General features: G+C 53.2%; 3 protein-coding genes across 6 annotated transcripts; 2 read left to right on the top strand and 1 right to left on the bottom strand.

The window, feature by feature from the left end:
• Positions 1-15: 15 nt before the first annotated feature.
• On the top strand, positions 16-1933 carry RPL32 (ribosomal protein L32). Its single transcript, XM_079316994.1, has 4 exons — positions 16-302; positions 802-902; positions 1071-1252; positions 1753-1933. The coding sequence occupies exons 2-4, from the start codon at positions 807-809 to the stop codon at positions 1880-1882; spliced, it is 408 nt and encodes a 135-aa protein (XP_079173120.1). The 5' UTR covers positions 16-302; positions 802-806; the 3' UTR covers positions 1883-1933.
• On the top strand, positions 315-22610 carry SEC13 (SEC13 homolog, nuclear pore and COPII coat complex component). Of its 4 annotated transcripts, none has more exons than XM_079316991.1 (10): positions 315-554; positions 16500-16524; positions 17061-17105; positions 17948-18063; positions 18474-18625; positions 19156-19289; positions 20054-20187; positions 20665-20785; positions 21301-21447; positions 21794-22610. In XM_079316991.1, the coding sequence occupies exons 2-10, from the start codon at positions 16522-16524 to the stop codon at positions 21902-21904; spliced, it is 963 nt and encodes a 320-aa protein (XP_079173117.1). In that variant the 5' UTR covers positions 315-554; positions 16500-16521; the 3' UTR covers positions 21905-22610. The 4 variants fall into 4 exon arrangements, with proteins under 4 accessions (XP_079173117.1, XP_079173116.1, XP_079173115.1 ...); XM_079316990.1 differs by lacking the exons at positions 315-554; positions 16500-16524 and adding exons at positions 16122-16164; positions 16204-16433; XM_079316989.1 differs by lacking the exon at positions 315-554 and adding an exon at positions 16327-16412 and having other exon boundaries at positions 16499-16524.
• LOC306807398 (cullin-associated NEDD8-dissociated protein 1-like) lies at positions 2055-16117 on the bottom strand. The gene is made up of 15 exons (XM_079316956.1): positions 16021-16117; positions 12865-13008; positions 11524-11678; positions 10991-11114; positions 10098-10354; positions 9392-9497; positions 8173-8318; positions 7727-8019; positions 7257-7398; positions 5164-6663; positions 4717-4812; positions 4130-4299; positions 3865-4029; positions 3498-3605; positions 2055-3400 (listed from the first exon to the last, which is right to left on the bottom strand). The coding sequence occupies exons 1-15, from the start codon at positions 16086-16088 to the stop codon at positions 3173-3175; spliced, it is 3702 nt and encodes a 1233-aa protein (XP_079173082.1). The 5' UTR covers positions 16089-16117; the 3' UTR covers positions 2055-3172.
• Positions 22611-24421: the final 1811 nt, after the last annotated feature.

Here is a 24421-nt window from a genome sequence, read left to right as displayed (position 1 = left end):
GGCGGGCAGAGCCTGGCGCTGTGACGCAGGCAGGTCCTGTCAGATTCGTAGCAAGCGCGCTGTTCGTGGCGGAGGGCGGGAAGCTCCGATCGGGGCGCCCCCGCCGGACCGAACCTCCCTTCCCGGTGCCACCTCGCTGCGGCGGCGGTCTGGGCTCGGGGCCGCCTGGCCGGTGTCCTGCCTGCGCGGCCGCAGCGCCGCCCGCCCTGCCAGGACCGCCCATCAGCGCGGCCCATAAGCGCCTGCGCGCGGGGCGCCTCCCTCTCTCGGGCGGGCCGGCGGGGGACGCGCCATCGGCACCGGTGAGTCCCGGCCGCGCCATCCGCCGCCATCCGCGGCCATCCGGCCCCCGGCGCTTCTCGCACAGACCGCTTCCCTCCCTTCCCCTTTCTCTCCGCCGCGTCCGTTCCCCGGGGCGCGGGAGGCGGCCCCCGCGGGCCGGAACCGCTCCTGTGCCGCCGGGGCGGCCCCGGATGGGCGGCGCTGGGGCCTCGCCCGCGGCCCTTCCCGGGCGGCGGGGCCGCGCTCCCGGACAGCGCTCGGGCCGGGCCGGGGGCGCGGGCGCTGTTACCCCCGGTGTGCGGCGCGGGCCGGCACCGCCGCACCTCCCAGGATCGCATCTGGAGAGCTGCCAGTGCTCTGCCAGCTTCGGAGGCGGGAGGCAGAGCCGCAGCAGATGAAGACCCATTCCCCGGCCGGCCTGCCGTGGCCCGCGGGGGAAGGCAGTCTGCGACACGCGCGGCGCGGGCAGCGGCAGCGCGCCCCGGCCGCGCCCCGCGCTCACCCCGCTCTGTCCCGCAGGCACCATGCCCGCTCTCAGGCCTCTCGTGAAGCCCAAGATCGTCAAGAAGAGAACCAAGAAGTTCATCCGGCACCAGTCTGACCGCTATGTCAAGATCAAGGTGAGGAGTTGCCGAGGGCAGGAAGCTCTGGGGTGCCTTTGGTGCAGGCGGTGAAGGGAAGGGCAGAGCGATGGTGGCAGGGCTGGGAGGGGGGCGAGGGCAGTCCCGGAGCCGTCAGGCCAGCCGCGTTCAGGGTGATCTCTTGTAACTCTTTGTGCCTTTGTGCAGCGCAACTGGCGCAAACCCAGAGGCATCGACAACAGAGTGCGCCGGCGCTTCAAGGGGCAGATCCTGATGCCCAACATCGGCTACGGCAGCAACAAGAAGACAAAACACATGCTGCCCACGGGCTTCAGAAAGTTCCTGGTCCACAATGTGAAGGAACTGGAAGTGCTGATGATGAGCAACAAGTGAGTATGTGGGGCCTGCACTGCCCTGGAGAGATGGTACGGTCAGGGTGGAAGGAGGGAAGTCGTTGCCTTTGAGAGCACAGATGCCATCAGGATGCTCTCAGTGCCACTGGAGGGTGGGGGCACAGGGAGACCTCGGGGCTGGCAGTCTCATCCCCTTGGCAAAAATACACAAGGGTGGCAAGTGAGGCTGTGCCACATCACTGGTAATCCCGGTCAGACCACACAAGTCTGCTCCAGTGCTTGTTTTTGCTACAAAATAGTAACAATAATTAACAACTGCCTCTGATTGAGTCATTGCCAAGAAAAGCTGAGCTGTCCTGGAGGGGAGCTCCTGCTTGAGGCCAGACAGGTCCTGGCAGTCACAGCTCAGTGCCCGTGCAGGATGTGCCCGAGTGCTGCTGCAGGGCAGCTCCAGCTGGTGCCACGGCTCCAGAGGGCTTTGCCTTGGCTCTGGGTGCTGCTGGAGCCCAGCCCAACACTGCTGCCTGTCCCCACAGGTCCTACTGTGCAGAGATTGCCCACAACGTGTCCTCCAAGAACAGGAAGGTGATTGTGGAGAGAGCTGCCCAGCTCGCCATCAAGATCACCAACCCCAACGCCAGGCTGCGCAGCGAGGAGAACGAGTAGCAGCTCTGCAGCACAGGTGTATTTAATAAAGCCTCTCTTTACTAAACTCCAGTTCCAGCTGTTTGGCATGGCAGAGGAGGGGCAGCAGCCTGTGTTTGGCTCCAGGGCTCTGCTGTCAGGGCACTCAGGGAGCAGTGCCACGGTGATGGTCAGTGAATTCAGGGCACGCAGCTTCACAAGTGTATTTTATTTTCTATACCACCCAGACAACAGCTGTCCTTTCACACAGCACTATAAACACTATTCACATCAACCACTCTGTCAAAAGAGAAAAGAAAGCACAGAGCAGTCAGTGGCTAGAGCAGTGTGTCACGAAGGCCTCATCCTCTAGCTGGCTGTTAGAACCTTAGTCTCTTAAGGCATTTTCCCTTGCACAAAGCAGAATTCAAGCACAGCAGCCACTATGGGCTGTGTGCTTGCACCCCTGGCTCCTGCCTGCCACCTCTGACCACGGTGCTCCTGCAGATGCCTGCTGCTGCTGTGTGACCAGGAGCAGTAGAGCTTGTGGCTGGTGACACCAACACTGAGGTGCTCCAAGGGGACAGAGAAGCCACGTTAGTGCAAAGCAAAGCTTTAAGTAGGGTTTGTCACTGAAACAGTCAATAATCATCCCTCGGGGAAGAGGGTTGAGGTATTTTGCAGTCAAGACCATAAATATAAAAGCCAAGCAACAAAGCTTTGTATTTCCCAAATGCCAAACTGAAGCCCAAAGTGAAGGTTGGGATGGCAGGTAACCTGCCCTGTGCAGCCTCTGCAGCTTGGCAGGTGCAAGTCTGCTTTCCCAAAGGCCTGTGGGATTAACCCATTCATAAAGACATGGCTTCCAGTTTATAGCCATGTTTTTCAGTGAAAACACTATAAATACATTCTTGGGCAGTTTAAGGTAGAAAGTGCATGTGCAGTGATTAAAAAACCTTTGTACTGCAGTAAGGAGTATTTGAAGAAGTAGTTTCCATTGTTCGTGGAACCACAACTGTGATTGCTTTGTGCACCCCTTAAAACTTTCTGAAAAATGGGAATACTGATCTCCCCTCCCCTACATGAGGCTGTATTCCCCTGATCTCAGGTCTCATTCCAAATCTCTGAGGTGTCTGATACAAGTGCAGCTGGATCAAACCAGTCCTGTCCAGCTGTCACATTTCACACACCATCCCCAGTCCCTCCTGTGGCTGCCCAGGAACTTGGGTTTGGCTGTGGCAGGAGAGCAGCTCAGTGGCATTTGTTCCTCCCCACCCAGCTGTTGGCTGGCTGGGGCATCCCGAGGGCAGGAGGGTGGTGGGGAAAAACATCTTAGCTCATGTCCATTGACTCCAAGGTGGGGAGGGAAGCAGAATCTTTCTGGATGCTCTCAAAAAGTGCTGCCATTTCAGGACTGGATCTGATGTGGGATGAAAACTCAGCCATTGCTGGGCTTTTCTCCACCTCAGGGATGGTCAGGAGAGCAGCCACTGCGCGCATGGCCGAGCGCTTCAGCTCGTCCTGCTTCTCAAACTCCTGCTTCACCGAGCCCGCCTTCACCTGCAAACCAAAGGCCCCGTGCAGCAAAGAGCAGCAGGGGATTTCCAGCTGGGAGGGGAGGGCAGAGGCAGCCCGGGGCAGCAGCAGCAGCCCTTACCTTGGTGCAGCAGGTGGCCCGGAGGGGCTCGATGAGGCGCTCGAGCCGCTGCAGCAGCGCGCTGGGGCACAGCACCGAGAGCCGCGCCAGCACGATGAACGTCAGCATCTGCACGGGAGGGGGGCACTGCTGGGGGGCTCCGGGGCACCAGCTCTGCCCACAGGCTGGGCTGTGACTGCCCCTGCCGAGCTCCCTTGTGCAAGGGGCTCTGCCCCCAGGCAGCCGGGGGGCTGGACTGCAGCTGGCCCAGGTGTGACCAGTGCTGCAGGTGTCTGCAAAGGGACACTGCAGCCCCTAGCCTGGGGCTCTGGGGATACACAGCCCAGCCCCCACAGGGAAAAGGACACCAGCCAGGCACAGCACCTACCCGAATGTCATAGTGATCCTTCAGCCCATCCTCCACGTGGTTCAGGTAGTCGTAGATGTCCAGCCGGTCCAGGCAGCTCTCCAGCAGGGTGTACATGCACTCAAAAGCAGCTTTCCTCACATCAAGGCCATCGTCCACTGTGTGCTTGAATGGCCCCATCTCTACCTGAGCCGAGACAAACAGCACAGCTGTCAGCAGAGAGCAGGCAGAGCAGCAGCCTCACCTGGGCTCCCTCCTGGGCTCCTGCCCAGCTAAGCCCAGTTACCTCACGGATGAGCTCCCGGCGCACTTTGGTTTCATTGTACAGGCTGGGCAGGACTGAGCTCAGCAAATCCCGGATTAAAGAAGGCTTGTTGTGAGCAGCAGAATTAAACAGGGCTAAAGCCACACGGCGAACGTTCAGCTCTGGGTCTTGCAGAGTTTGTAGGAAGTCACCTGTGGGATAAGAACACATCAGTCAGTCTGGTAGCCAAGAGACTGCATTTTTGCAGTATTTTAGAAGAATATTGTGTATTTCAAGGAGGCTGGTTATGAGAGCATTTGTGGTAAAATAACTAGTAGCACAATCTGTCAGAGCCATTTGTGATGCTTTCTCTCCCTCCATTTGGTACAGGAAAGAAACATGACTGTCCTGCATTTGGGCATAAAAACAAACAGTGTGACTCTACCTCACCCTAGTCAAATCAGAAACTTTGTTATTCAAGGAAGTTGGGGATTTTTCTTGCTTAAATCCCATCTGATGAAACTTCTTTGAAACTTCGACTTCACTCACAGAGCAGTGGAAAATCCCTGAGCTGCTAACAACAGCCAGCCCCTCATGCCCCCAGCTCACACCCCTTCCAAGCAGCCTACCTATGCAGTCCTTCAGGAGAGCATCGATGGGCTGAGGCTGGTCTGTGATCGTGAACTTGATGGCAGTAACCACGGTGCTCCGGGCGTGTGGGGAGCCTGCATGGACAGGGGAAGGAAAACAGTGAAAAGCCAAGAGAGAGAATCACTGTTGTCACCCTCTAGTACATATTCTGCTCTTGATCCTGTTACACGTAGGGAGTAGAGGATGCTTCTTATCAACTCTGTGAATCTGCTCCTGCACAATCTCCTAGCGTAGTCCCTGTTCCCAGCACCCTGCTGCTCCTGCGTGGACCAGGGCTCCTCTGATCCCCCTTGCACAGAGATCCAATGGTTACCTGCTCTCCTCTCAGCTGGCTTTGCTCCCCGATTTACCCACTAGGGGTTTACAAGGGGAATTTCCATCAGAAGGCAGCATTAGCCCGCCCTGGCCGTCGCCCCAGGCGTTACCTGCCGACAGGTGTTTCCTCAGCCGGGGCAGCAGCTCGGCGGGGCTCACCTGGGCCAGCCTGCCCAGGCACTCCGCCACCACGCCGCGCGTCCCCTCCTCCGTGCACTCGCAGTGCTCCAAGAGCAGGGCCCAGATGTCCTCCACGTAGGGCGTGAGGCTGGCAGCGGGGGAGCAGCCGATGGCCTCCTTGAGGGAGTGCAGCAGCAGGTACTGCCTCTTGGGCTGGCTGCCGATCTCGGCGAGCAGCAGGGGCAGGAACTCCGGCAGGCTGCCGGCGCTGACGCTCCCCAGCGCGAAGGCGGCGGCGGATTTCACCTCCTCGCTGGGGGAAGCCAGCGCCTGCAGCAGCACGTCCCTCAGCTCCCTCTGGGCGCTCAGGCTCCGGCCGCGCCCCAGCTCCGCCAGGAACAGCAAAGCCAGCACCTGCACGGCCGGGCTGGAGCTGGGGCCCTTGGCATCCTGCAGAAAGCGGGCGAGGGCGGCGGGGCCCTCCCGGGGGCAGGCGGAGCACAGCGCTGCCGCGCACCGCGCCACGGCGTGCAGCGCCTGCCGGGGCAGCGGCGGCCCCGCCGGGCCCGCGCCCTGCACGGGCGCCGTCAGCCGCGCCAGCAGCTCGGGGAAGCCCGCAGCGCCCGGCCCGGCCTGCAGCAGCGCCTGCAAACACTCCGTGATGGCGCTCAGGGCCCCGCCTTGCAGCAAAGGCGAGTGAACAAGCTGCAGGATTTCGGCAAGGACAGAGCCGCTGATGGTGGAGATACAGGACGGATAAATCCTGGCCAGAGTCGTGAGGAAGGCGATGGTCACCTGGGACACGTGCATGTCGCTCTCGGTAATTAAGACAGGGAGCTCGGTCAGCACAGCCTCAATCATGGCAGGCTTGAGGCTGTCGCTGTAGTTCTTCACCAGGATGTCCAGAGCATTCAGGGTGCTCAGCTTCAAGGCACGCTGATTCTTTCTCAAGAAGGAAGCTAGAATGGGGAGACCTTCCCCTAGGATGGGTCTCAAATCTATTTGAAGTGGAGAATTAGCAATTAAGGTCAATGCTTTGACTGTTGTCAGTCTGGTGATTTCGTTTTTGAGCCTCTCCAGAAATATCTTCAGGGTTGGCTGCAGGTCAGTGCTTAGATGGTCTCCCAAGTTGTAGATGATTTGTCCCATGCAGGAGATGGCCCGTTCCTTCACCTCCTGGTCGATGTCAGCTGCCTTCAGCCTCTTCAGAGTAGCAGAGAAAAGGTCCTTCACATAGGGCTTGGCATCAAAGCTGTGCTGTTTGTCCAAAGGCCTGATCACTTTCACAAGCTGCTGAGTTACCAGCAGAGCCTCTGACGTGATCTTATAGAAGGGGTCTCCAATACAGGCCACAACAGAAGGCAGCAGGGCTTTGACATGAGGGTGAAATACCTCTGGCTGGTGGTTGCACAGAAGGACGTGCAGGAAGGAGAGCGTGTCAATCCGCATGCTGGAGGAGCTGGATTTATCCGCCAAGGAGAAAACAATTCCTGTGCACAAGAAAATGCAATGGTGTCGTATTTTTCCCAAAGAGGGAGGTTCATGGATCCAGCCAGGGACAAGCACAGGAGACTTTTCTCATATTCGCTGTACAGTCACACCAAAAGCAAAGGTGGGACCTGAGCCTTCCAGGAGTCAGATGGTTCATAAGCCCCCAGGCCAGACAAGCTCAGAGAAAAATGGGGTGGTGCAAATTAAATAATAGGTCAATATAAAGATTTTTTTAATGCCACTGCAAAAGGAAATGGCATTTGTATTTCTGATCTCAGTGTGGCAACAGCACAATTCCAGCTGCTTTCAGAGGAGGCTGCAATAGGCCCTCCCAAAAGCATCTTGTCAGGGGACTGTGGAAATGAACTTGGAGCTTTTATCCTGGCTTTCAGTTCAGAGGCCTGAATTAATCTGGGAGCTGTTCAGCACATCAGCACAGAGTAGAATTTCCTGTGTTTGTCCTAATGCTGGGCAGAATAACTCTCAGGAATAAAACTGGAATGCACAGGCAAGGAGCATATGTGTTCAGAATAGATTTTGCCAACCCCAGAATGGATTTTGCTGCTTCCCCCCAGACCACAGACAAGCTTACCAGGGATAAGTGCAGGTATATGATCTGCCAGGCAGCCAGGAAGAACACTGGCCAATTCTGTCAGAAGGCTGAAACAGCCCTGTCTTGATTTGATGCTCTTTTCTTTGAGCTGCTTGTGCAAGGCCTTGATGATGCTGGGAACCTGCAGTTTGGAGAAGCAAATGAAAGGGGACACCTGAGTCATCCCAGCTGCTCTCAGAGGCTCACTCTAGCACATTTCTGCCAGTTTATGTGAGGAGTTTCCTGAGCAGCAGCTGCAGTAAGGCACAGGCAGAGCCAGCCTGCCTCAGCCTGCAGACGTGCCAGGGCTCTGGAGGGGCAGTGCTGCTCCCCACTGCTGTGCTGTGCAGCACTCTTCCCCTGGCATCTGCATCTGGGGCCCTCCAGCTGCTTGCCCCAGGGCTCCCTCAGCTAGCCACATTCTCAGGGTATGTACTTCTCCCTGCTTTGTGATTAACCTGCTCACACACCTGCTTCTGAAGCATTGTCAGGGGAATGTCATCCTTGCCAGAGGCATCAGAAGAGTGCAGCCAGCTCTGGGTAGGCAGGGTTTGCTTCAGCAAGGAGATGTAAGCATTGAAGATGTCAGCTTTGACGTTCTCCTCCCTCTCCTTGAACCTGCTGATCAAGGCTGGGGAGAGGGTTGTGTAGAAGTCCTGCAGGAGGTCAGGCCTGCTGCTGACCACGGCCTCCAGGCACTTGGCCGCAGCCCTGCGCACCTTCCAGCTGATGTCATCATCATCACTGTACTCATCACTGCTCTCTGGAACACAAGGGAAACAGGGCAGCACTGTCAGAAAACTGCAGCTGCAGGATCACTTGATCCTCAGAGCTGCCCTCTCCAGGAGGAGAAAGCAGGAGTGGGGAATGTGAGCCCCGGGTTCTGCTGAGCACAGCCATCCTCACAAGCAGGCACCTTGCTCTTCATCCTCCCCATTTTCAGTTTCCATCATCTCTTCCTCTTCTTCCTCATTATCATAGTTGTAGTTTGGGTCAAAGGTAATGTACTTCAAACACAGTCCCATCACACTTGAGATGTGAGGGTCCATTTCCTTTGGGCACCTATCACAAATGAAAATTTTAACAGTTAATCAGAGACTAAGATGTTTTAAATATCCAAATAGTATTATTAATCTCAAAAGGATCACAAAGTGCTTCACAGACCATGTGAACACTTTGATAACATGAATTAAACCAAAGATGCTCCTTCCTGCTCTGTATGAAGCAAGGCCACATTCCCCTATAGGGAGGATGCAATAACTTTAATAAGGACAAATAAATAAATCAATTGCCTTCATCCTGTTAGGAGGACTGACTTAAAACCAGAAGATTTGGTGAGGAGGAGGGAATAGTTTTGCTCAAAGTGACCTTGCAGCTGGGAATGCTAAAGATGTCAGTGTGGAAAAACTCCACTTATTATACCTAATGTTGTTCATCCTCTGCATGTTTTCAGAAGTACAAGTGCTGTGGAGAGATGATGCACTCCCACAGACATGCATGAAGCCTTTTGTAAGAGTGAGGCAGGCAGCAAACCCCCTTGCCCCTCTCTCAGCTGGGATAACTAAGCCACATAGAGCCTGTGTCCCCATGTGTCTGTCACCCAGCATTATCAGCAAGGTCATGACATAAAGCTGCTGGTGGCATTTCAGCTGTGGTTTGATGGTGGCCCTTGGTTACCTGCATGTGTCAATTCACACATACACACCCTGGCTGGATTCCCCCCTTCCTGGGAGAACACCTCAGCAGCTCTGCAGGGCTCCTTTTCCAAGCAGAAAATGTTTGACCAACCAACAGGAGAGCTGCAGCTCAGCAGCTTTTCTGCCCAACCCCCTTGCCTGCCTCCAGCTCCCTCCATGCACCAGGAGAGAGGCAGCTCCCTCTGGCTAAGGAACACTCCAAGGACAAGGAAAACTCCCACTCCTGCAAAACCAATACAGAGGGACAGCCTCCCATACTGAGGTAAAACAGCTCATGATTCCACTCCAGCTCTGCATGTACAGAAGAGATTTCATGTGTGAACTGTCTTCCCAACAGGAATACTTGCAGGAAGGCCCTCCTTCCAGGATGCTGAATGTATGGATGTTTAGGACAGGGATGCACTGGGTGGTACAGAGGCATTCCCCAAGGGCACACACCTTCTCACAAAGGACTCAAAGGCCTGGAAGCAGTACTCTCTGAGCTCGTCATCATCCACGTTACAGTACTGAACAATCAGAGGAATTATCTTCTCCAGGTGCTCTCCTGGGAAAGACAGAGCAGGCAGCAGTGAAAAACCATTCCAGCCTTCACTCACCTGGGCAGCTGACAGCTCAACCACCTGCCCCTTCCTTCCTGTGCCTGGCAGAGCATTCTTGCCCCAGAGCTCACGGGCAGGAGCCAGAGCCCACCAAAACCAGCTGGGCTGGCTTTCAGCAGCCCAGCCCTGCTCCCCATCTGCAGCCCCTTGGTGGCACTTCAGTCACAGGAAGAGCTGTGATTAGAGATCTCTTAGGACCTAATCCCAACCCTGGCAGGTCTTTTAGACAAGAAACACAATATGTTGCCATGCCCTCTGTCACTTAAAATCCACTGACCTAGTTCATAGAGGTGTTCATTCAACCCAGGGAAGTGCTGTGAGCTCTCCAGGGGATAATCTTAGTAACTAGAGAAGGGCAGCCATGGAGATACTCTGGTGTCTCCTTTCCAAGTGGAGATCAGAGAGCCAGACAGAACCACAGAGGGGATCACAAGCACAAGCCACTAATCCATTAAGAGCAATGAGCACTCTTCTTTTTCCACTAAGAGGAGCTGCTGTAAAATGCATGCACATTTCCCAGCACCATTCCAAGCTGCTCACCCTACCTATGCGGTGCCCAGCCTGCCTGCTGATGCCAGCCACACACTGGATGTATGTCCTGGTGGTGGATGGAGACTCATTCCTCTTCAGCTCTGCCAGCAGATGCTCTGTGAGCTCTGAGAAGATGTTTCCACTGCAGGTCAAGACCAAGTGCCCCAAGGCAATGATGGCCCGTTTACGGACTGCCAGCCTGGGGCTTGTCAGCTGGGGCAGCAGGCAGCTCAGGATGGAGGAATGGAATGAGTAGAGTGTTCCTCCCAACCTGCAATGAGCAGAACAAGGAACAAGGTGAAAGTCAAAGGCTCAGAAAAAAGCCCTCTTGGCAGCAACAAATCTAAAAACCCTTCAGCTATGGAGACTTCATGCACATTGTGGGGAGAGGGAGGAGAAGGGTGGGTTTGTCATTTTGGTCTGAACACTGACTTGCTCTGTAAAACACAGGGAGAGCTTATTCATCTCCATCATGGAGTTTTTGACTGTGTCCTTCTGGATGACCCAAGGGTGTGCTAGTAATACCCTGCAAGCAGACGACATACGACACTGTCACTCTGACTTACGCAACAGGAGAAAGAGGCAGCCAGGAAAAAAAAAAAAGAAAAAGCATGTGTGATGGGCTCATAGGGCTAAAATAAACCTCCCTGCTCTGCCCTCACCCTTCCACATTTGTGTGAGCTAAGCTTCTGTGGGATCCATCACCAGAGGCACTGCCCTTCCCAAGCACAGAAAGGCTTGGCATGTGATCTACCCCTGCTGGGAGCCTGCTCTACTCAGATATTCCCTAGCAGCAGCCACCAAATCCTGTGTTTTTAACAGGATTAGGGGAATAAAGAAATCAAAAGCAGACACATCCCTGCAGCCCCCCTTCTATGCACAGCCTCCAGAAGGAAATCCTTGGTACCTGCTCAGCATATCTGACAGGATGTCAAGAGCTTCCAACTGCACGGACACATCCTCCTGCTTGCCAATGGCTCCTGTCAGCTGGGCTGTGATCTTTTTGCACACATTTGCTGTCATGGTGGAACCTGCAAGAGAAATATTTTTCCCTGCTGTCAGTTAACAAGGAGTCTTTTTTGCTGCCAGGAACCAGTCACTCCCTCATACACTGAAAAAAGAAATCACCACTGGGAGATCTAATCAGGAGAGATTGAAATGGCTGCAGAGGAAAGAAAATTCTATCGCTGGGAGCCTCAGGTATCCCCTGAAAAGTTGATGCATTTTTGGGATACATAGTTCCAAATACAGCTCAATCTTTCTTTTCATTCCATCTTTCATCCCATTGATACCTCAGCTCTATTGTCCCTCCCCCTGATTTCACAGATTGTTCTCTGGCAGGTGAGTAAAGAATCAGAGACCTTTGGGCTCTGGACTGGACACTTTCCCCCGTTGCAAAGGCTGGGGCTCCCTGAAGTGACAATGGGGACACACAGGTACCTGTGGCAGCTGGTGGCAGCTCAGAAATGACAGTTTTGAGGCCGATGCTGGAGATGTCCCGCAGCTGCTCCTTGTCAGACAGCATGTTGGTGCAGAGTGTGTCCACCATGGTCTCCACCTGGTACTCCTTCACCTTGCCAACCAGCGGGCCCAGGCTGCAGGAGGAGAAGCCAGGCAGCATCAGGGGCCTACTCCAACTGCCCTGTCCTTCAAACCATCCCACTGCTCCTCCTCAAAGATCCTGGCCACCTGTAGGGAATGACTGACATGCCCTCTAAGCCCCTCCTTAGGCACAGAAAGGAAATATTCCCGGGTCCCTGCTGAGGCCTCTCATTATCCCACTCTGGATGGATGACAGATGGCAATGAGTATGGACCTACTGCAGATACAACCAGAGATAAACAGGCAGAGAAGTTGAGAAGCTGGTCCTCTACTCAGTGCCCAACTGTTTTTCTTTAAAACCAGCCCAAAGCAGGCAGAGACAGGAAGAAGAAAAGTCAGGACAGTGGGAATCAAAGAGAAAGGGCCAAAGATAACAAGGAAAAGAACAGGGATAGAAGCAGCATGTGGTTGAAAAGAAGGGAATGTGAATAGGATCCATAGCAGGAAAAAATACAGGAACCCAAAGTTATCTTTAAATGGCCCATCCTTCTGGAGCCCTGGGGTGAACTGAGCCATTCACTGGCATTTCTAAATTGAACACACCCACTTAGCCCCACTGGGGAAAGAACATGTCAGCAGCAGAATCCCTTTCACTATGATTCACTAATAGAGGAACCTGCTGCTTTTGTTCACTTGGATTAAAAAAATCCTGGAATGGTCCAAGGCAAAGCAACAGCACAGTCTGCACTCAGAGTCAAGACAGGGAAAAATCCAAGTGCATTACAAAGTTCAGTGAAAACTCCCTTGAAGAGAAGGATTTGGACCTGAAATTAAAGCCCATAAGGGCTGAACATGTTTAGTACCATTGCTATCAGACAGATCCATGGAGAAATTCAGCACTGGATTTGGCCTGAGGGAGGACCAGAGCTTGTCACCAAAATTTTAAATTGTGCTTCTCCCTGAAGAAATAAAATCTTAGGGATCCATGTGGTGAGGTTTATAACAGCAACACTGAAGTACTTCCAAAATCATCTCTTGCTGCTACAAAGGTGTCTGTCTGCTCACACCTTGTGTCTGTCCACAGAGACAGAAAGTGCAGTGCCTGCAAGAGAGGGCAAAATCCCTTGTAAAGGAGATTTGAGGGAGGTGTCAAGGGCCAGGCTCTGTTCTCACACTCTCTGCAGTCTGTGATGGCTTTATTAGTGCCAAGGACATGGCTGTTACTGTCCAGGACCTTACCATTTGACAGCAAGGTTCTGTACTTCCCCATTTTTGTCCTCCAGCAATTTCAAAAGCATTTTCACAACTTTCTTCTCACTGTCTTCATCTAGTTTTATTGAATCTTTCTGCAGTTCCATCATCAGGTCGTTGGTGGCCATAAACCTGAAAGGACACAGGGAGAAAGTGGATTGGCTGATGTGCAGACATAAAGACACAATCACCTTTGCATCACCTGGGACAGAACCTGGCAACTGGTGCTGATATGAAAACACACTACCAAAGAGTAACTTACAGCACTGTCCTAAGGAAAAGGAAAATTGTTACTGTCTTACAAGTAGATAAGTACCCAACAGGGGTCAGGTAAACAACTCTAAAAGTGACACTCAGTATGTGTATTTTTTCTTAGTGACTAAATGAATATGGTTAACTATGCCAGAGAACAATCATGATGGGTTTTTTCATTAATTTGTCATCTGGCCTAAGAAAAGCAGTCTGGGGTCTAAGAATACACCTACCTCTGTTCCTTCTGGCTAACTTAGCACTAACAGTATGGCCCCACACATGGACAAGCCCCATCACTCTCAAAAATGAAAATAAAAGTCATGACTCCATGCAAACTACACCTCAGAAGTGCAGTAGGCTATATTTAGATTGTGAGCAAAATCAATATTCAAAATCTGGAGTATTTATCACTCCAGATTAGAAAGAAAAACAAAGACCCAACTGACAGTCAGTTTTCTAACAGGGACAAAATGGATATTGAGAAATCCTGGAAAGTATCTGTTTTCCCAGGAGTAGGAAGTGCAAAAGGTGCTGGTCTGGGGTTCTAAGAAATCTCAGTGTGTCTATCCTGTGTTAGCTGCTTTCCAATGTCAGCCCTGCCCAGAATGGATGCAACAGGAGCCACCAAGTCCTCCTCTCTGGTTCCAAAAGGACAGCTCCTTTTTAAATTCGGCTCTGATGTCACTCATTCAGCACACAGGAGCTCTCATGTGCAGGCCGTGGTTTGGGGCTTCAGTCTGCAGGCCCACTGCTGAGCAGCAGGGAGGCACATCTGGGACCAGGGCTGCTGGCTTTGCACAGGCAGCCTGAGCCCAGAGAGAATGGGCTGCTGGCTTTGCACAGGCAGCCTGAGAGAGAATGGGCTGCTGGCTTTGCACAGGCTGAGCCCGGAGAGAATGGGCAGCTGGCTTTGCACAGGCTGAGCCCGAGAGAAATGGGCTGCTGGCTTTGGACAGGCAGCCTGAGCCCAGAGAGAATGGGCTGCTGGCTTTGCACAGGCAGCCTGAGCCCAGAGAGAATGGGCTGCTGGCTTTGCACAGGCTGAGCCCGAGAGAAATGGGCTGCTGGCTTTGGACAGGCAGCCTGAGCCCAGAGAGAATGGGCTGCTGGCTTTGCACAGGCAGCCTGAGCCCAGAGAGAGAATGGGCTGCTGGCTTTGCACAGGCAGCCCGAGAGAGAATGGGCTGCTGGCTTTGCACAGGCAGCCTGAGCCCAGAGAGAGAATGGGCTGCTGGCTTTGCACAGGCAGCCCGAGAGAGAATGGGCTGCTGGCTTTGCACAGGCTGAGCCCGGAGAGAATGGGCAGCTGGCTTTGCACAGGCTGAGCCCGAGAGAAATGGGCTGCTGGCTTTGCACAGGCTGAGCCCAAGAGAAATGGGCTGCTGGCTTTGGACAGGCAGCCTGAGCCCAGAGAGAATGGGCTGCTGGCTTTGGACAGGCAGCCTGAGCCCAGAGAGAATGGGCTGCTGGCTTTGCACAGGCTGAGCCCGAGAGAAATGGGCTGCTGGCTTTGGACAGGCAGCCTGAGCCCAGAGAGAATGGGCTGCTGGCTTTGCACAGGCTGAGCCCGAGAGAGAATGGGCTGCTGGCTTTGGACAGGCAGCCTGAGCCCAGAGAGAATGGGCTGCTGGCTTTGCACAGGCTGAGCCCGAGAGAAATGGGCTGCTGGCTTTGCACAGGCTGAGCCCGAGAGAAATGGGCTGCTGGCTTTGGACAGGCAGCCTGAGCCCAGAGAGAATGGGCTGCTGGCTTTGGACAGGCAGCCTGAGCCCAGAGAGAATGGGCTGCTGGCTTTGCACAGGCAGCCTGAGCCCAGAGAGAATGGGCTGCTGGCTTTGCACAGGCTGAGCCCAGAGAGAATGGGCTGCTGGCTTTGCACAGGCAGCCCGAGAGAAATGGGCAGCTGGCTTTGCACAGGCAGCCGTGTACCCCGAGAGAGACCCGGCAGCCGTGTGCCCGGGAGTGGGCACGGTCTGTCCCGGAGCCGCAGCGCTGGCAGCCGCACCCGCGCTGGGAGCAGCACGGCCAATTATGGGCACAGCCGAGCGGAGCCGGCTCTGCCCTGCCCTGCCCTGCCCTGCCCTGCCCTGCAGGGACCCCACGGGCACCCTGCGAGGGGATGGCACAAACCTGCCCTGCGACACCTCAGGCTCGGCTCTGGGCAGGAAACAGCCCTGCAGTGCCTGTGTGCCATGACACAGTGTGCAGGGCACATCCCTGCAGCGTTAACTGACAACTCTGAACTGACTGCGCTACTGCTGCACCGCTGGCTTCTTCACAAAGTACCCGTTTCACACAACACCAGCACCTTCTACAAAAATCAACCCATTACTAACCCCTCCTTAGACCTCAAAATACCAGGTCTGGCCCAAACATTACCTGCCAGGTTGGTACTGAGAGAACAATATGCTCAGGAGTGAAATCTTTCACACGTCGGTTTTATTTACTCTTTATAGAGTGCCTTACACATCGAGCCTAACCCTAGAAAGATAACAACTTTTCTGCTGACATAAACAAAGAAATAAAAGCATCTCAGTCTCGTTAGGGGCCCATCACACGGAAAAAGTTCTCCAAGCAGCCTGAGCAGAGCCAGTGTGTGGAGCATCCGCCACCAGGGACACGGGGGTCTACTCACCCCTGTTAATGCACTGACTGTCTCTCCAGTCATCAAAACAAATCAGAAGCATTTCAGCTACGCTGTTCTTTATTCACAAAACAAATAACTTGACCTCCAGCTGACCAGACTTGTTCCTCTCCCACTCTGAGGCACCGATGGGAGCCCCGCTGTTTCTCTGCCTTCCCCCCAGCTGGAGCACAGGCTGAGGCGCAGTGAATAAACCCCAGCAAATGCCGTGTTTCCCGCACGCCCGCTGCTCCCGGCCCCAGCCGCACCTGAAGTCCTTGTCGGTGGAGGTCATTTTCTCCAGCAGGCTGGAGATGTGGTAGGAGCCGCTGGCCATGGCGGAGGGCTCTGCGGGGCCGGGCGGCGGCCGCTGCCGACACAGGGCTGTGCCCGGGCTCAGGCCGTGCCCCCGGCCGCTGGCGGCTCGGCTCGGCCCGGCGCCCGGTGCCCGGGGCAGGGCAGGGCTCGGCCCGGTGCCCGGGGCAGCCCAGCCCAGCCCCGCTCCCGCCCCTCGCCCTGCCCCGCCCAGCGCGGGCAGCGGCCGCCCCGGAACCCGGCGCCAGCGGAACGGCGTCGCAGGCGGGCGGGGCGCGGCGGGGCCGGTTGTGCGCGGGACCGGCGTGCCACGTCTGAGCGCGCGGGCAGAGCCGGGCCGGGCCGGAGCGGGGCCAGCGCCGCCATGGTGAGGGGAGAGCGGGACCGGGAACGGGAGCGGGAGCGGGAACGGGACGGGCGGGGGCCGGGCAGGAGGGAGCGGGGCCAGCGCCGCCATGGTGAGGGGAGAGCGGGACCGGGAACGGGAGCGGGAGCGGGAACGGGACGGGCGGGGGCCGGGCAGGAGGGAGCGGGGCCAGCGCCGCCATGGTGAGGGGAGAGCGGGGGAGCGGGACCGGGAACGGGAGCGGGAGCGGGAACGGGACGGGCGGGGGCCGGGCAGGACGGAGCGGGGCCGGGGAACCGGCGGCGGCCGGGTGCGGGGCCCGAGCGCAGCTGGTGCGGCCTCTATCGCGGCCCGGGCGGACCGGCACACGGGACAGGCTGCACCGGGCACCGGGCTCGGTACAGGGTGCACCGGGTACTGGGTACTCAGGGCACTGGGCTGGCACTCGGGGCACTGGAATGGCACACGGGGCAATGGGCACTCGGGGCACCGGGCTGGCACTCAGGGCACCGGGCACTCGGGGCACTGGGCTGGCACACGGGGCTCCGGGCTGGCACACGGGGCTCCGGGCTGGCACACGGGGCTCCGGGCACTCGGGGCACCAGCCGTGCCCTGGGGCGCTGAGCTGTTTCCGTTCCTCTCCCGCAGGTGTCGGTCATTAACACCGTGGACACGTCCCATGAGGACATGATCGTGAGTGGCGCGGGCTGTGGCAGCTGCCCTGGGCCTGTGTGACTGCACAGCCGCGGGGTGTGGGGTGCAGAATGCTCTCTGAAATCTGACCTTGCCATTGTAGGGAGGAAAACTTGGCTCGGAAGAAAGGGGAAATGATTTAAAATCTTAACTTTCATGTGCGGACTTGTTTCTGCCCATTTCTGTGAAATAATAGAGATATGTTTATATTTGCTGGTACAGAACTTCAGCTGATACAAATGGCTTTCCTCTATGTGGGTGTTTCTGGGAGTAGATGTATTAGTGTGGGTAGGAAGAAAGGTATCAAAGTAATTTGTTGAAGAAAGGAGCCCAGCTAGGTGAGCCTAGTTCTTGAGGAAGAATTTCTTCACAGAAGAGGCTGTCAAGCATTGGAAAGGGCTGCCCAGGGAGGTGGTGTAGTCACCATCCTGAAGGTGTTCAGGAAAGGACTGGATGTGGTACTTTGTGCTCTGGTCGAGCGACAAGTTATTGGCCAAAGGTTGTAGTCAGTGACCTTGGAGGTCTTTTCCAGCCTTAAAAATTCTGTGGTTCAGTGGTGGTGAAGTTTCAAACATAATTAAGAGCAGTGTTTGTACACCCACTTGTAAGAAATAAAAGGAACAGAGATACACATTTGGTCACTGCTTTGCAGTGAGCAGCCTGTGCTCCCTGCTGTGGGTTGCTGCTCAGAGTCCCCTGGACTCCTCCTGTGTGTGTTTGTGATGCAGGCAGGGAAGGCAGTTGCTGGTGTGGCGGGTGTGGATGTTTCACAGCCCCTCTGGAGGCTGCTGTGCAGGGGCTGAGCTGCAGCCCACCAGCAGGCTCCCCTGCTGTCCCTGCAGCACGATGCCCAGATGGATTACTACGGCACACGCCTGGCCACCTGCTCCTCCGACCGCTCCCTCAAGATCTTCGACGTGCGCAACGGGGGGCAGATCCTCATCGCAGACCTCAGGGGGTGAGCTGGCACTGGCACAGCTGCTGGCACTCTGCCAGCCCACACTCCTGCTGCTTTGCCCTTTGGCCCTGAGGTAGCGGGAAGTGCAGCTTCAATTCCAGGGGGAACTCCTCCAACTGGACAACTCCTCCTGTGCTGAGCAACTTCTCAGAGCTGGGGCGGGGACAGAGCCCCACTGGGGCTTAGTCACTCATTTAGTAATTGCACCTGTGATTTTCAAGAAGTAAAATACAAGTTGAAATTGTTTTCTGTGACAGTGAGAGCCCTGTGTCATTGCCACCTTAGCATTGCCCATTCCTCATGTCAGAGCTCTAATCCCTCCCAGAACAGCAATTCACAACACTGGTCTGTGAGGCAGCTGCAGCTGAAAGGGGTTTCTCTGCTTTTCCAAATGATGTTGGTTCTTGCAGGCACGAAGGTCCCGTGTGGCAGGTTGCCTGGGCACATCCTATGTATGGGAATATCTTGGCTTCCTGTTCCTATGACAGGAAGGTTATTATCTGGAAGGAAGAAAATGGCACTTGGGAAAAGACCTACGAGTACACGGGACATGATTCTTCAGGTATGGAGGCTTGGAGTGTGGAGCTGGGAAGGGAGACTGGGGGGATGAGGGGATTTGGGTAAGACTGACATAAATCTGTTAGTGTTAAGGAAGGAAGCCTCTGTCAAAAAGGAAAGGATAAAAACCGAAGACAGAGTAAATCTGTTTGGCACCAGCAAGACATTTCCCTGAGGTCATATTGCTGGATAACCCACTACTGATGCACACAATGTGTCTATAAGTGTTTTTATAAAAATAAGTCAGCTTTCAAATAAAGATGGCAGGGAACTGAATTCTTGAGGAAAATACTGTCTCCTTCCAGTAAGAACAACTGCATTTATCATGCTGTATTTTGTTTTAAAATAGAAACTGTTGTGTTCAGATGATTTACCCTCCCAAGGCAGATTTGTTACTCAGTAAGCAATTTGACTAATTGACTCATTCTCAGCTCTCAAGCCACTTGCTTTTGGTGCCTGTGCCACTGATACCAGCCAGTGCATTAGTTTTAAGTAGTCCCTGTGCTGTAATCTGGTCTGTCTCGCCCTTCCCAGTGAATTCTGTCTGCTGGGCACCACACGACTATGGACTGATCCTGGCCTGTGGGAGCTCTGATGGGGCCATTTCCTTGCTGAGCTACACGGGTGATGGGCAGTGGGAAGTCAAAAAGATCAGCAATGCACACACGGTGAGTCTGTCCTGTGGAGCAGCCCCGAGTTCCCAGAGCTGCAGCTAACACTGAGGTGATGCCTCAGAGACTTGGCTAGACAAATACTGAAGTGCACTGAAATGATCTGAAACATCCTGAACCAAGAATAGTGTAAGTTCATCCACAGTAGGCAGCTGTACTTCTTAGTCACAGAAATGAAGTGGAAATACAGTGAAGTTCACTAAACAGCACTGGCAGTGCCTGTTTATTGGGTATTATTCTTACACACAGTGCTGAAAGTTGCCTGCTAAGAAATGGCCTTGGCCTGAGAATACCTGCACCATCTGGAAAAACTGGGACTCCTGTTTTCCCCAAAATTGTGGAGATATTTGTTCAAGCAGAATGTAATAATCTAACGGCAGTGGCTCCCAGTAGAAGGAAATTTTTACCAAAGGTTCCTTCTACTCCTGTGTTCCTAAATCTTAGCAACTCTTTGTCTTTGTCTTTGCAGTTTCTGTCTCCCCTATTTACATGTCCAAGATGAACTATTTTGTGTGCAAATGCCCTTAGCTGCCTCAGGTTTTCTGAGTAAGTGCCTTAGTGAGGCTGGACTGCATCTGGATTTCTTATTCATCCAGTGCTCATCCAGCATTGTGCAGGACTTCAGTTTTTCTGAGATGGGCTTATTCCCCACTCTCAGCAGAGAGTATGCTACATGTTCTCCACCCTCTCAGCAGCCTTTATCTATTTATTTAGTTAATTAAAGTAAGCAGCTTCTAACAGTGATGTTTTTCATGAACTAGATTGGATGTAATGCAGTTAGCTGGGCTCCTGCTGTTGTGCCAGGGAGCCTCATAGAACAACCCTCTGGTCAGAAGCCAAACTACATCAAAAGATTTGCATCTGGTGGCTGTGACAACCTGGTCAAGATCTGGAAGTAAGTGCCCTGTTGCTAGATAAAACTTGACACTGTAGGCTTGGAGTGTCCCTGTTATTATCCTATTTTCAGCATCTCTGTTGTATTACATTTGAATTTCTGTTTTAGAGAAGTATTTTAAAAATGCAAACTTAGTGATGCACAGTATCTCCTACAATTCTTGCAGTTTGTGCCAGCTCTGTGTGATCCTGTCTCTAAGTGTGGGTTTCTAATGGTCTTTGGTTGCCACTTTGATAATAGCAGATTTCTGACAGTAGCTGAAGGTCAGAACCTCTTGGCCTGTGCTGCTTTCTGTCCCCTGGAAGGGATTTTGTCCGTTCAAGCCATAGGGGTTTTTGGAGAAGTGGGGAACACTTGTGCTTTGTAGTGTATTGATGAATAAGGAGTCTGGTGCTACAATCCAAAGCCTTCCCAAGCAGGGGATGAGATGATGAAGGATGCTGCTGCTACCTTTGTGACATGAAGCTGTGTTTTCAGGGAAGAAGAGGGCCAGTGGAAAGAAGAGCAGAAGCTGGAGGCTCACAGTGACTGGGTACGGGACGTGGCCTGGGCTCCATCCATAGGTTTGCCAACCAGCACCATTGCCAGCTGCTCACAGGTGAGCTTTCTGTGCAGTGACACAGGCACCTGCTGTGCTCACTTCCATGTGCTTCCTTCCCTGTTTCTCTAGTAAGGGAATTGTAGGGATAGAGCTGCTCTAGTGTCCCTTGGCAATGCTTTGCTGTATCTGGGTCTCTGCATAAGAGCCTTTGATCCTGTTCCTCCCCAGCTCAGAATCCCAATAGAAGCATTTCTGGGCCAAGGTTCATGTGTGTGTGCCTCTGTACCAAAGACTGGCTTCTGCTTTGAAAATTATGAACAGAATGGTCTCACTAGGAGGAAGACCTTCCAACTAATGTAATATTTTAGTGTTTTGGGATCAAATTTACTGAACTTCCTTCTGAAAGTACTGTTTTCTAATAACTGGAATACTTAGTCATGTCTGATGTCCTCAGCCTTCATAGATGCAGAGACATCAAGGGGTGGTGTCTGAGCTGTGGTTTAAGTGTAGCTCCAAGGGCAGATGAGGATGTGTTTCTCCTGCCCAGCAGCTGGGTCTCTGTGCTGTTCCAGGATGGCAGAGTGTTTATCTGGACGTGTGACGATGCCTCTGGAAACTCCTGGTCTCCAAAGCTGCTGCACAAGTTCAATGATGTTGTCTGGCACGTGAGCTGGTCCATCACTGCCAATATCCTTGCAGTGTCTGGAGGAGACAACAAAGTAAGTACTGCTGCCTTGGCTTTTACCCCTGTGCTTTGTTTTCAGAGGAGCTGAGAGGAGGCTGTCATGTGTTTAGCACAAGGCTGTCGTAGAGTCTCCTTTCCTGTGATGGGGACATTTTTATTGTGATTAATCAAGAGGGTAAGAACACCCTAACCTTTGGAAAACTACTTGCACTGCTTTCTGAATCCTGAATGAGGGTAGAAATGCAGGCTGAACTTGATTTTGTGGGGTACTGACATACTCTTCTCATATGACTGTAGGCTATCAGCAAAGCCGTGCTGTGGTAGCTGCAAGAAAAGGGGAGCAGGGTGTGTTTGAAAGCTGTTGGTGCTCTGTTTTTGAGGTGACCCTGTGGAAGGAGTCTGTGGATGGGCTGTGGGCGTGCATCAGCGACGTGAACAAGGGCCAGGGAGGGGTGTCAGCTGTGACAGAGGGGCAGCAGAACGAGCAGTGATGCAGCCACAGCCAGTCACCACTGCAATCTTCAGCAGCATCAGAACTGATTTCATCTGAACTGGACACCAACATGGCAAACAAGGATCCAATTTGATGAGCACTCTATTACTAAGAGGCTACAATATGTTGATAATCAGCCTTAATTGACATTCCCTTAAATTTAAACAGTATAGCCAAGTACTGTGCCTGATACTACTCCTTGATACTGTAGGAATTATTCCCTGCTTTTTTGGTCAAATTTAGGGGTCAAATTTGATTGGATGTGCCGTGGTCAGAGTTCACACACTTGGGCAGAACTGGAGGAAGCTGTCAGATAATGAGGTGTGAACTCCTTCATGCAAGGGGACAAATAGTGTGTGCCCTCAAAGACCACTTTCAAGTGAGAGAGAGCTGGTGGAGTTCTCAGGTTGGCTGGTAGTGTGCTAGCTAGCTCTGGTAATGGAGATGGTGTACTTGTGTCTTTCTGAAAATAATGTGCTTGCCCAGGTGAAAGTCTCTTTGTTTTCCTGAAGATGAAAAGGAGTAGTGGAATGCATATGTCTTCTGCTTTACAGTAATCTCAAACTGGGTTATTTAACCAACGTCAGTACATCAAACCATAGTTTGAAGATTTATTTTTTTTTAGTGACACTTCTGTACTGTACCTCGGTTGTGTGGATTTTTTTTGTTGAGATACCAACAGAATAAAATCCTATTGGTTAAAACCTGGTGTGCTGTATTAAATAATCTTCACAGGGCTGTCTTTTCAAGGCACTCTGCAGTCTGTCTTCAGCCGGGCTACAGTCACATCTTCCCATCTGTGTAATTAGCTCTGCAAGAGCTTGGTTTTTTCGGCGGGGTTTTTCTTTCGTGTAATGAGACATCAGGAGACAAGGCTTTACAAACCCATGGCTCTTCCTTGGCAACTCCCAGGGAGAACGTAAGCAGTGCCAGTTCCCTGTTCTGCTCTTACAACAACTTTACTCGTCATAAGGGAAGAAAGAAGGACATGGACCCATTGGCACGCCTTGAAGTTACTTTTAAAGCCGACGTTAGCCGGTGTTTTATGCTGGAAAAGCGGCAATGTTTGTTTATTACAGTTTATTAGAGTTTATCGTTCCGCGCGTCTGCCGCCCCCTCAGCCGCGGCCCCGCCCCCTCAGGCGCAGCCCCGCCCTGGGCGGGCCCCTGGTGCTGATTGGTTGGGGTGGCGCCGGCGGTGATTGGCTGAACCGGGAAGGACGCTGATTGGTCGGGGCTGCAGCGGCGCCGGCGGTGATTGGCTGAACCGGGAAGGACGCTGATTGGTCGGGCGGCGGCGGCGCCGGCGGTGATTGGCTGAGCCGGGAAGAACGCTGATTGGTCAGGGCTGTGGCGGCGCCGGCGGTGATTGGCTGAACCGGGAAGGACGCTGATTGGTCGGGCGGCGGCGGCGCCGGCGGTGATTGGCTGAGCCGGGAAGAACGCTGATTGGTCGGGCCGGCGCCGGCGATGATTGGCTGAACCGGGAAGAACGTTGATTGGTCGGGGCGGCGGCGGTCCCAGCCGTGATTGGCTGAGCCGGCAAGGACGCTGATTGGTCAGGGCGGTGGCGGCGCCGGCGGTGATTGGCTGAGCCGGGCGGGTGGGAAGGGCCCGCTCCCCTCGGCCGGAACTCACCAATGTTGGGAATTAATTTTACGGTGAAATTTTTCTCTAGAGCCATCAGATATGGGAAAAATCAGCTGAATAAACATGTTTGTACTAATAATTACTGCCGAGAGCAAAGTGATCTTGAGCTGCTTTTGCCCAAACAGGGTGGAATGAGATACATTTCATGTGCTGTGAATCATGAACAAGCAGACTAGAAAAAATGATTTTTTCCAGGTTTTTTATTCACAAAGCTATTAGTAAATGATAATGTATAACTGGCTTCTGAACTGCCAAGTTACATACAGTGTTAATGCAAGACCACACAGTGTCTTGTTTATGCTATACTAAATATTCAGGTAACTCTAAGACTACCTAAATCACCTCAGAATATTTTAAAACTGTCAGGGTACAAGACAAAGAATAACGATTCCATTTGGTGACTACACGAGAACAAAATCTGTAAAGCAGTTTCATGAACCAGAACTGCATTTCTGAGTTTAAAACCCTGGGGTTTCCCGTGGCCATTCCTTGTGGAAAACACAGGTTTTACCGTGGGAACCCAGAACACACCCCCGAGAAACAACGAACGTTTCATTTCCAGCGCCACAAAGTTATCCTGATTCAATCTCCTGTGGAATTGACCAGTTATTGACCAGTCTGAGTATACAGTGTTTCTCATGTCAGTACTAATCTTGGTTTGATTCTGGTAAAATAAAAACAAATCTGACACTAAATACAAAATATCTAAGGCACTTATAATGAAAGAATTGTACCAGTTTCTAGTGTAGAGAACAATTTGCTGATAATAATACATACAATGAACTAGGTACTGTACAGAAATAGGTGTGAGGCCTTTGTGTAAAGCTAGGAATAGATACTAGAACACAATTCCACTGAAAATAATT

This window comes from Erithacus rubecula (assembly GCF_903797595.1).
Source record: "Erithacus rubecula genome assembly, chromosome: 13".
NCBI classification, from domain to species: Eukaryota; Metazoa; Chordata; class Aves; order Passeriformes; family Muscicapidae; genus Erithacus; species Erithacus rubecula.
This window is presented reverse-complemented; position numbering and strand designations above follow the sequence as displayed.